The 12,756-nt window shown below is 42.0% G+C and overlaps 1 protein-coding gene across 1 annotated transcript; it reads right to left on the bottom strand.

The window, feature by feature from the left end:
- Nucleotides 1-4,528: 4,528 nt before the first annotated feature.
- LOC111970115 (protein transport protein Sec61 subunit alpha) lies at nucleotides 4,529-9,650 on the bottom strand. The gene is made up of 12 exons (XM_023996637.2): nucleotides 9,540-9,650; nucleotides 8,632-8,699; nucleotides 8,452-8,517; nucleotides 8,274-8,352; nucleotides 7,867-7,998; nucleotides 7,648-7,757; nucleotides 7,213-7,366; nucleotides 6,773-6,933; nucleotides 6,380-6,577; nucleotides 5,632-5,823; nucleotides 5,385-5,461; nucleotides 4,529-5,211 (listed from the first exon to the last, which is right to left on the bottom strand). Exons 1-12 carry the CDS (start codon nucleotides 9,544-9,546, stop codon nucleotides 5,025-5,027), a joined length of 1,431 nt encoding a protein of 476 aa, XP_023852405.1. The 5' UTR covers nucleotides 9,547-9,650; the 3' UTR covers nucleotides 4,529-5,024.
- Between the last annotated feature and the right edge of the window lie 3,106 nt (nucleotides 9,651-12,756).

Below are 12,756 nucleotides of genomic sequence, written 5' to 3' on the forward strand. Positions count from 1 at the left end.
ATGTTTAGGACTAGTTTATTACTAGCCACCCATTCTAAAACTGACTACAACTCTGTTTAGGGTTGCAGTGATTTCACTAGCTGTGGTTGCTGACACGTATAGGGATGAATCATTAGCATACATAGATACACAGGCTTTGTTTAATGCCAGTGGCAGGTCATTGGTAAAAATAAAAATGAGTAGAGGGCCAATAGAGCTGCTATGCGGCATGTTTATCATTAGAGAAGCTTCCATTAAAGAAAACCTTCTGTGTTCTATTAGATAGATAGCTTTAAATCCACAATTTGACAGAGGTTGAAAAGCCATAACACAAGTTTTTTTTAAAACAGGTTATGATCAATAATATAAAGGCTGCACTGAAATCTAACAGTACAGCGCCCATATCCTTCTTCTTATTTATTTGAACCAATAATCAGTCATTTGTGTCGATGCAGTACATGTTGAGTTCCCCTCTCTATAAGCATGCTGAAAGTCTGTTGTTAATTTGTTTACAGAGAAATATTTATCTGGTCAAACACTATTTTTTACAAAGTTTGCTAAGAGTTGGCAGCAAGCTGATTGGTTGGTTGTTAAAAACCAGTAAAGAGTGTTTTACCATTCTTGGATAGTGGAATGACTTTGGCTTCCCTCCAGGTCTGAGGACAAACATTTTTCTCCAGACTCAAATAAAATAGATAAAAAATAGGAGTGGCAATATAGTCCGCTACCATCCTCAGTAGCGTTCCATCTAAGTTGTCAATACCAGGTGGTTTCTCATTATTGATGGACAACAATACTTTTTCTACATTACACACACTAACTATATATACTATTTCATGTAAGTAGATTAAGTAGACAATATAGGGTATGCTTTTACAGTGATTGTATATTTATAGATAGGCTGAGTGATTTTATGGAGGTGGATTTGGTGGATGCGTCCTTGGTCAAAAACAATATTCTAGCATGGTGGTGTAAATGGTGTTTCATAAAGAAAGTATGTATATTTTTGCCATTAAATAAAGTTGAGGAAATCGAAGCCTTTGCAGCCTGAATGGAGAATGTTTTAGGTTTCCAACCGGTCCACAGGGGATATGACTGTTTTGCCGGCTGCATACAAGTCATTTGGACGGTAAGATGAACTCAATATCGTCATCTGCTGCGCTTTGGGCTATACGTAAAGTAAACGTTAGGCTACCTTCCTCCTTGACCAGGACATTTCTTCGATGTGGTATCTATCTGTGCTGTTCAAGGTGTCAATGTGGTTCCGAGTTTCCTGGAGATAAGTTTCACAACTAAGTAGCTAACACACAAGGTTTGTGGGCAACTTAATTGGGGAGAACAGGCTCGTGGTAATGGCTGGAGCGGAATAAGTGGAATGGTATGAAATACATTAAACACATGGTGAATTGCCATTCCATTTGCTCCGTTCCAGCCATTATTATGAGCCGTCCTCCCCTCGGCAGCCTCCACTGGTTTCTAGCGCTTTCATATTGTTCTGACTAGAGGGAGTACAGCTACGACCTGGAGTTACTTTTTCATAGCAGGTTAGGATCATTTTTACAGCAGGTTAGGAGAGTTAGGTTAAGGTTAAGAAAAGGGTTACAGTACACCGTTTTTGTATTGGTGCATCTGATGACGTCAGCACAGAGTTTCTCAACCCAGAGGCGCAAGATCGCGAGACTTCCGGGAACCCAAGCAAACCAGGCCGGGTTTGAGAAGTCAATGAGAGAAGTGAAAAATTCTTCCTTAGTTGTTCATTTTCTCGAAATCTAAAGGCACAACCTAGATTCGAGCCAATGTCTTATGTAGTTGAACATGTTATTACTCCAACCTCGTGAAAGTGACAAACTGGCACGTTTTAATTTCTGTAAAAAACAACTTTACATCAAATGATTTGACGACATGCACAGTTCGGCGCAAGATGACCTTACTAACATCCTCTCGTGCCGGCGTGTTTCTGCGCATGAGCTCAGCTAGCCAATGTCACCATGACATCACCTACAAGGGTGATCGGGATTTCTATTGGAGAAGGAGTTGCTACCTATCTTGTACTGTCACAGAGAGAACAATAAGCCAAAATACGAAGCAYCTGGGTTGCGTTTCCACTCAATACCAAATATGGTGATGAGAGGAAGCCCAGTTGCCCAGTGGAAGAAAATGGAACAAGATGGATTTTGGCCGACATTCTTCTCCTTTTCTCATCGATTAAACTTTTGATATCAATACATTTCTGTTTCCAAAACTAGAATCTGTTACTAACAGAGTGGACTAAGTTTTGTAGACTTTACCCTTTGCCAGTTATTTAGGAGTGCAAGGGCGAATTGAATTAGTGCAGATGTGCACTTCATTGAGTAGGCGTTCCCTAACGGAAATATGCAAATATATGCTAGAATGCGCCAAAAGCATCTTGTTAGCTCATGCTTGGCTCTGCCTGCTCTTGTCTGCCCACCTCCTTGCTTGCTCCACTATGATTCATTTGCTTCCATTGGAAACGACAGGCTGTGGTCTATCTTGGCTTAGTTATAAAAATCTTTGACGGCAGGACATAAGAACGAAGGACCCCTTTTATCTGCCCCTCTTAGTTCCTGATGTAATTCGTAGTGAACTGTCACACTGATAGAGAAGGGGGTAGCTGCATCCCAATATGGAGAACAGAGCATCAAATCAAATTTTATTTGGTCACATATACATATTTAGCAGATGGTATTGCTGTATTGTAATTCACAAAAATACACACAAATCTAATAGTAAAAGAATGGAATTAAGAAATATATAAATATTGGGACGGGCAATGTCGGAGTGCCAGTGACTCAAATACAGTAGAATACAGTATATACATATGACATTTTAGGGCTCCCTAGTGGCGCAACAGTCTAAGGCACTGCATTTCAGTGCAAGAGGTGTCACTACAGTCCCTGGTTTGATTCCAAGCTGCATCACATCCAGCCATGATTGGGATTCCCATAGGGCGGTGCACAATTGGCCCAGCGTCGTCTGGGTTTGGCTGGGGTAGGCCGTCATTGTAAATAATAATTTGTTCCTAACTGACTTGCCTAGTTAAATAAAGGTAAAAATGAAATGAATAAAACAGTACGTAAACATTATTAAAGTGACTAGTGATTCCATGTCCATGTACATAGGGCAGCAGCCTCTAAGGTGCAGGGTTGAGTAACCGGTTGGAAGCCAGCTAGTGATGGCTATTGTCATGACTTGCCCTTTTAGGTGAGGATCATAGGCGCCAGATCCTCCCCCCTTCTCTCTCTCTCCCTCCACAGTTTTATGACGGTCGTAAATACCTGCAGGAAAACTCTCTCTCCCACTCTTTCAGAAATGGAAGTTAAAGCCCTTTGTTACCAGAGAGAGACGTTGCAGTACGTAACATCAAAAAGTTGAATAATTAAACAATATTTCTGTAATCCAAACAGTTGGAAGGGTCCATGGGTACTTAAACAATCATGTCAAATTCATTACTAATTTGTGATGTAACTAAGGACAGCAGAACAACATAACATCTGAGTGTGTATATTTCCCATTGATCAGATTCACATCTAGATGTTGTGGACTTATATGATTAGATTAAATATGAAATAATTTGTCAGAAGATGTAATGTGATGTTAGCCTTCTAAATGAGAAGTATTTTTCATATGAAGTCTTAACCAGTCAGTGACCACACCCACGTGAGCACAGACATTATGACAAAGGGAGGGAATGCCCCTTCCCCCCCCCCCAGTGCTTATTAAATAGGACGTGACAAAATGCACATTAGGCCAGCGAGGCCAACAACGTGAGCTGAAAGGTACAGATTGGCTAGAAACTATGAAACTTTCAACAGAGAAGAAGAAAATCTCTAGTCTTCACTCAAAGAAAAAAAGAAAACTTTCCCCAAAATGAGTTTTTATTGAGAATTATTTTTTTTCTTCCCAGAATACATTTGTTCAGAACAGCATTTTTACATATAAAACCCCCCCTGTTATTTTACACTGTAGATGAATTCAATGCTTGGTATATACAGAAAACCAAAATTCACGGTGTGAAAGTGTTTAATACAGTCATGCTCAAAGCAGACAAAAATAAAAATCACCCACCAAAATGGGCAAAAAGGTATGAATGTGGCATATAAGTACGATTACATCTCCCTAAACGTACACCACCTCCCTTCAGCCCAGTTTCAGGGGACCTATGAGTGGTTCACTTGATAACTCTTCCAATGCACACTTTCATAAAAAGTAAACACTTGACAAAGCTGCACCACATTCTAAGAGCCCTACGCTCCACTTTCTGACCTACAGTATTATTGGAGCGCGGCTTTAAACAGTCACATGTCTGGTGGACAAACATGGTTATATTCAGAGAGTCTTGACCAAACCTTCCCTTGCTACTCAATCAGTGAAATGAGTGGCCATCAGGTCAAAATCTGATGGCCATTCAAAAAAACATACCAAAGAGCCCAGTTGTGAAGGTACACTCTACATTCATGCCTATATCCTCCAGGTAATTGARGTGATGGAATTTAAGCAGAAATCCAAAGCGTTCCTATGTATACTGTGTTGGGTTGTATGAAGTCAATCCAGTAAGAGGGACTTCCCTCATCCCAGTGCAGTATACATGCTTGTATACTACAGAGCCGTTGTCGCAGTCTGAAAAGGGACAACACCCCCGCATAAACGCTTGTGGATCAGACCATTTTAATAGATATGAAACACTTCAGATGACCCTGAGGAGGCTAACCAGTCTCAGGTAAACTGTTACAGAGCGGTTGATCAGAGTGTTGTGAATGTCAGGATGTAGTCAGTCCCACCACTTCACTACACACACACCATTCTGTTTGGGCTGAACCTCCTGTAGGCCATGTCAGGGGAGATGCCAGAAAGCATCCGGAAAATGACACAGGAGAGAACAGATTCATTGTGCAGATAAAAAAAAATGTAAATGGACATAAAATAATGTGAATAATAAGCATTTGGTAGGACTTGGTCTGATCTGGGGCATGTCCATGTGCATTAAGAGGGTTGCTTCGTCACAGGTGTTGCAGCCAGGTGTCTGACTAGAAGAGCAGGGCTCCCATGCTGCCCATTTCACTCTGCTCCTTGACAAAGATCTCAAAGTACTGGTAAATGATGGTGACAGCCAGCAGGATACCCGTGCCAGAGCCAATAGCACCCAGGAAGTCCGCCATGACAGATAGACCGCCGATACAGAGACCACCAAAGGCCGCCGCTGTGGGGATGTACCTGGAAAGCACAGAGGCAAGATTTCAGCTTGATACAGAAGGCAAACTCAAGTAGTAGTGCACCAATCATTACCTGAAGAAAGCATGTTTGGAAAAGTGTAATATTAAACCCTGTTAAATTAAGACATGGATTGTTATGGCTAAAAGGTTCGAGTTTTGACTAAGATAGTTTACCTGTTGAGTTCATGAACCATGGAGGTCTCTCTGTGTCCCCTCATCACCATCTGCTGCTCCTTTAGCTGCTTAGCCACCTGGGAGAGCAAACACACTCATGGATTACATTACGTAACACATGTACAGGTCCTCTGAAACATGCTATCCTCAAATGCCGTAGACATTTTAGGAGAGTCCTACATCAAAATTATGAATTTATGATTACATAGTCTAACAAATGTACAGCACATGCGGTAGAAGGACTTACATCTTTGGCAGAAGAGCCAGACACCTCGATCCAGGTCTTGGAGAAAAAGGCACAGGAGCCCAGCATGAAGCAGATGTAGATGGTAGCGTGGATGGGGTCGTCTAGAACCGAGCCAAACGACTCCGGGGGAGAGAAGTAGTAACAGAGCCCACCCACTGGGTAGGCACGAGCTGGACCGCCTGACGATGTGTCCTACAAACACACAAGTCTGGTCAGCTTATACATTCTGTGTTGCTGGATATGTTCAAATCAGATTTGATTGGCCGTGTACACATTTTGCAGATGTTATCACAGGTGTATGTTCCTAGCTCCAACAGTGCAGTAATACCTAACAATACACGCAAATCCCCAAAATAAAAAGAAGGAATTAAGAAATATTAGAATGAGCAATGTCAGTGTCCAGAATATAAATATATACTGTATGTATATTATGGTGTGTATAGACATTATATAGATAGAAAGGTGTGTACAGGAGTAGTTATATACGATGAGTCTTGACTATAAAATACAGTGTATACACACATGAAGTGGGTAAAACAGTATTTAAACATTATTAAAGTGACCAGTGTTCAATGACTATGTACATAGGGCAGCAGTCTCTAAGGTACAGGGATGAATACAGGATTGTAGCGGGCTAGTAACAGTGGCTTAAGTTCAGGGTACTGTGCGGATGTTAATGTGACAAACCTTGAGTTTAGAGTTCGGACATGGTAGTTCAGAGAAATGGTTTAAAATGGTGTGTACTTACAGACCAGGTGCCCAGCAGGTTAACCAGGAAGTTGCCACTGAAGCGAGTGGAGAGCATCTGAGAGATGACGTACAGGTTGGACACGAGGGCAGACTGGAGGATGATGGGAATGTTGGAGGTRTAGAAGAGCTTGATGGGATAAGTGTTGTACTGGCCACGGTAACGGGCAGACTTGATGGGCAGGTCCACCCTGAAGCCCTGTAGAGAGACGGGAGGAAGAGAGACATGGTAAGAGAGAGTAGAACATACCCATATCATAAATATATAGTGTCTAAATGGTCATTAATAAAAAGGTAAAGAACTTTTTTTTTTAATGCATTGTGTTGTTTTCTGACAATAACAAATGTCTTCAACTCCTTTAACAGGTTTAAAGGAAGAAAGACAGTTACTGACCTGGAAGTATATGACTACACCAAAGACGAAAACGGTGGCGAGGAGGTTCAAAAGATTTGGCAGGTTCTGGCGGTAGAAGGCCTCTCTCAGGGCGCGCACTTTGTCTGTTCGCGTGGCCAGCAGGTGGAAGAGGGCAATGATGGCTCCCTCAAACTCTGTACCTAAACACAAGAGACTAAAACRTCAGCCTCACATCTAGAGACCACCTAAACTAACCTTGACCCCTGGGGTTCTTCTCAAGACCAAGTCGATCTATAGGAGCCATAGTTGGTCTTATGTGAAATTACCACTTGCATATAACCAGGTATTATCTCTGATAGTGGAAATTAGTAAGTCTGTCCTAAATGTACACCCAGACAGGGCACATCAGTTTCAATGCCTCAGTTTAGCCCATGAGACCTGCTGTCCTTCTCCCACAGCCGTCTGCTCTGGTGTCTTACCTCTGCCAGTGTTGACAGTGGTGGGGCTGAAGGCCTTCCAGACAATTGTCTCACAGATGTTGGTGGCAATGAACAGGGAGATACCAGAGCCCAGACCATAGCCCTTCTGCAGCAGCTCATCCAGCAGCAGCACGATTAGACCTGCCACAAACAGCTGGAGGGGTAGACAGGTGGGTTAGAGACCGAGACAAACCACTCACACTGGAGCCCTGTTTGACTTCCTTTAAATAGACATTTTCTTCATACATTCATTGAAGTAATCGGAGAAGGTTGGATTGGTTAAAAATTAGGATGTGAACCTCGCTTTAAATTATATAATCACTTACAGATTAATAGTGATAACCTCTGAAAATGTAGCAAGAAAGGAGTATTGGACCAAGTCCTGAATCTGAGGGGGGATAAGAATATGACAGAGGGGTGGAGAGGAGGGCTCACCTGGATGATGATGAGCAGACAGATCCCAGCGCCCATATCGGAGGGGTCTCCATACATTCCAGTCATCACATACACGATGGCCTGACCAATGGTGATGATCATACCAAACACTGTAGGAGATAGCAATGGGTTAGAAATTATATGGCCTCATTCACAGTAATGCTTAAACTTGACAGAATTAGGTCAAACTAGGAACAAGAAGTGGGGCTTGTGGTCTACATTTCTGTGCTCCGTTGAAGAGGGCCCTGTCTTTGGGGGTGTCTCCAACCTCAATGATCTTAGCCCCGGCCAGGAGCTGCATGATTAGGCCAGAGGTGACTATGGGAGAGATACCCAGCTCCATCAGGGTACCTGGATGGACAGGAGAGACCCAGAGAACGTTAACAGGAGAGCAGAGCCATAGAGTTGTTCAGCCATTCAATCAGAAATAATACCAATTACCCACTCAAGTCAGAGATAAAATTTCACTCCTATCGATCAATTCATCATTCACTCAACACTATCAATTCACACACTCAGTAACTAACTAATTGACTCATTCATTGCCATGTCCCTTGATTGTGGTATCAATTCACAGAGACATTAATTTATTCACTTGTATCTACATTGCAAAAGTGACAACCCACCTCTGTTGGAGGCCAGAATGACTCTCATCCAGTAGAAGGGGTCTGCAGAGTCTGAGGACATGATGCCAAAAAGGGGAATCTGGAGGATAGGTGACAGAGATTCAGGTGTGACTTTTTATTCTACTCAATTAAAATGCTAGAAAAGAGAGAGTGTGTGAACAATACAGCAGATATTTACCTGGCAGCACACAAGGAAAATGAAGAGCGTGATGGCTGTCCATAGTACCTTCTCTCTGAACTGGATCTGTTGAAAACAGCAATTACAGTGAGACATGGAAGCAACAATGACAGCAGGAACAACAGAGGTTTATACAGTTGAAAGTAAAACATACTTGTCTTCATAAAGTAAATACTGTACCTTTCTTTCAGGTTTCTGGATTTCAGGTAATACTGCGCAGAACGGCTTTATTACCTCCAGGAATTTGACTGAAAACAGACAAAAGGAGGGATGTTATTCAATAGACTCGCCATAATAAACATAAAGGCCAGTGAAGGACCTAACAATTTATAGGGGGACGTGGCATAGCGGTACATGCATAGCGGATTGGATCTTTGGCTATAAACTAAACGAATTCACAATGAAAACAGATCTTTCTATACACAATTGTTAATCCAATGTAAAACATTTAGCATACCAGCGAATGTGTTTCAGTAAACAAGTACTGCTTATGATACGAGATATTTAAACCTGTGTCAAACACCGGCTGTTAGCTAAGCGTCGTCATCACTAATCTGGATGTGTCCGTCTGCATCCAATATAGCTAACGTTAGCTATACTAGCTAACGTTACATGTTAACTAGCATGCAGTAGTTATCATGCTCCGAGATATCAATTACCATGTAACACTGATTGATGTGATATAGTTATCAATGTAACGTTAGCTGACTGTACATAATAAAAAGTAGTTAACATCTGTACAGCTAACATTAGCAAACTAGCTAGCTAACGTTAGTTAGCAAGTGACACTGATAGCTAACGCGTTAGCTGGCTAACTAGCTAGCTCTTTTAAACTTCCGTTTCTTGACAACTGACGAAACTAGCCATTTTCTTGCAGACAATGCTGTTGAAGACAGGAGTTAAAAATATTCGTGAAACAAAGACCACTTGTCATCCAGCTAGCTAACAGTTAGCTCTAGCTACAATGAAAATGGCCTTAGATCCAATCATTGAAAAATGACAGCCTGCATCGGATTCGTCAAAAGTTCCCCGATTATGTGAAATAGTCCTTCACTTTAGCTAGCTACTTTAGTCTGGGGGATACTCACTGCCCATGATGATTTCCCAAGCGTTACGATCTTTGAGTGTGTGGTCCTTATGTGTCAATAGGTCTCTCCAGTTTTCGTTCTGACTACCGGCGAATTGCTCTACAGCTGAGAAAGAAAGCGCTTTAGAGACACGTCAACACTACACAAGCAAAGATAGAACAATGAAACAGATATTTCACTGGATGTATAAATGTGAAGCATCCGGTTGGCGTTTCCACTCACTACCAAATATGGTAGCGAGAGGAAGCCTACTGGCGCGCAGTGGAAGAAGAGGTAACGAGGGGGATTTTGGCTGACATTCTGCACATTTTCTCATCGATTAAACATTTGATCTTAATGCGGTTTTCTATTCGCAAAATCGGTCATGAACAGGGTGGGCTAAATTTTCTAGACATTACCCCTTGCAAGAGTAGAAATCGCGCTGTTTAGGAGTGCAAAAGCTAATTGAGTTATTGCACACGCGCACTTCAGAGTAGGCGTTCCCTAACGGGAAATATGCCGCTATATGCTAGAACGCGCAAATGGATATCGGTAATGCRTGCTTGGCTCTGCCCCATCCTTGCTTGTTCTGCCCACTATGACTCATTTGTTCCTATTAGAAACGACAAGCAGTGGTCTATCTTGGTTTAGTTATAAAAAATATTTGACACAAGCGCTCCAACAAAGACGGAAGAGGAAGCGAGACACACAATCGCTTTTTTCCCCTGGTTCAATGAACTAAATAATACCAGACCCAGCTACTATTGCATTGGTGTCACACCCAGTTAAGTAGACCGGAACTAACCTTTTTTTCAATGGTTAACGGCATCCAATAAATGTTTCATTACCGCCACGTACTAGACTGGAGTATAACTCCCTTATACTTTGCTTAAAAAATAATAATACAAAATGACGAAATAAATCAACAAATACCCTAACATCTAACCTTACACTCATTAAACACCCACCGCCATACTCCACTATTTAAATCTATCAAGTCCTACCTCAGGCCTACAGCCTGAAACGATAGGACACCATCACTCAACACACTAACTCTTCTGACGTCAAGTCTCGTACACCTAAATACTTCTCTGCAGCTGCCACCACAACCTCAATTTTCTGCGACGTACATTCCATCCCTACAGTACAGTTGATAACCATGGCTATAAATGCAACAACAAAAAAATCAAATCTTACTGAAACATATCACTTGTTGGCCTGCCTATTCCTCTGTACTGGTACAGATCTACTACTCACACCACTCCTCTCAGGATCCCTCCACCTTGACCCATCTTCCTCTACTTTCTTCACAACCTCAGAACACGACAACCTCTGCACTACTCTAACCCTGGAAACCTCAACCTGCTTCTCTCGCACCGGACATTTCTGATCCCCAGCCACATGGGCTCCACTACAATTAACACATACAGCTTCTTTCCCCAATGCTACACATTCCTTTGTCTCATGCCCTTCTGCACACTTCTCACACCTAGGAACCTCCCTACTACACAGAGCTGCCACATACCCATAAGCTTGACACCTGTAACAGCGTAATGTATTCGGCAAAAACTCAATAACAGACAACGACTTTTCTGTTTCACCATTCACGCCACCCTGTCTGCATCGCACCAAACAACGAGCATCACAAATACCCTTCAGTTGTTCAACTTTCACATTCACCGCTACCCCAGTAATCACTCCTTTCAATGGTGCCCTTTTCTTGAGATCAAAACAATTTACATCACTTGTTCCCATTCGCTTGACGTGGAGCGCCTGCTCCCTCTGACCAGCAGAAACACAAACAATTATCACAAGACCATTTCTGGTTACCTTCACCGATTCCACAGCACCCAACTCTGTTTTCACCCACCCTGAAACCACACATGGATCAGCCAAAAGACAACTATCCACTTTTTCCAAAAATGTCACTCCATCACAAAATCATCTTTAACAGATTCATAATTTCTCCTGTATTCGAGCCAACATACAGCTCACTCTGCTTTCATTTTCCACCATTATTCTTAATCAAATCAAAGTTAATTTGTCACGTGCGCCRAATACAACAGGTGTAGACCTTACAGTGAAATGCTTACTTACAAGCACTAACCAACAGTGCAATGTAAGGAAAAKAATAGGTATTAAGGTATTAGGTAAACAATATGTAAGTAAAGAAACCCCCCCCCCAAAAAAACCCTGTAAAACAGTGAAAATAACAGTAGCGAGGCTATATACAGGTGGTACTGGTACAGAGTCATGTGCGGGGGGACCGGTTAGCCGAGCTAATTGAGGTAATATGTACATGTACAGTTGAAGTCGGCAGTTTACATACACTTAGGTTGGAGTCATTAAAACTCGTTTATCAACCACTCCACAAATGTCTTGTTAACAAACTATAGTTTTGACAAGTCGGTTAGGACATATACTTTGTGCATGACACAAGTCATTTTTCCAACAATTGTTTACAGACAGATTATTTCACTTATAAATCACAATTCCAGTGGGTCAGAAGTTTACATACACTAAGTTGACTGTGTCTTTGGAAAATTCCAGATAATGATGTCATGGCTTTAGAAGCTTCTGATAGGCTAATTGACATCATTTGAGACTTTTGGAGGTGTACCTGTGGATGTATTTCAAGGCCTACCTTCAAACTCAGTGCGTCTTTGCTTGACATCATGGGAAAATCAAAAGAAATCAGCCAAGACCTCAGTAAAAAAATTGTAGACCTTCACAAGTCTGGTTCATCCTTGGGAGCAATTTCCAAACGCCAGACGGTACCACGTTCATCTGTACAAACAATAGCACACAAGTATAAACACCATGGGACCATGCAGCCGTCATACCACTCAGGAAGGAGACGCGTTCTGTCTCCTAGAGATGAACGTACTTTGGTGCAAAAGTACAAATCAATCCCAGAACAGCAGCAAAGAACCATGTGAAGATGCTGGAGGAAACAKGTACAAAACTATCTATACCCAGAGTAAAACAAGTCCTATATCGACAACCTGAAAGGCAGCTCAGCAAGGAAGAAGCCACTGCTCCAAAACTTCCATAAAAAAGCCAGACTACGGTTTGCAACTGCACATGGGGACAAAGATCGTACTTTTTGGTGAAATATCCTCTGGTCTGATGAAACAAAAATAGAACTGTTTGGCCATAATGACCATTGTTATTTTTGGAGGGAAAAGGGGGAGTTTGCAAGCCGAAGATCACCATCCCAAACGTGAAGCACAAGGGT

This window comes from Salvelinus sp. IW2-2015, linkage group LG11 (assembly GCF_002910315.2).
Source record: "Salvelinus sp. IW2-2015 linkage group LG11, ASM291031v2, whole genome shotgun sequence".
Lineage (NCBI taxonomy): Eukaryota > Metazoa > Chordata > Actinopteri > Salmoniformes > Salmonidae > Salvelinus > Salvelinus sp. IW2-2015.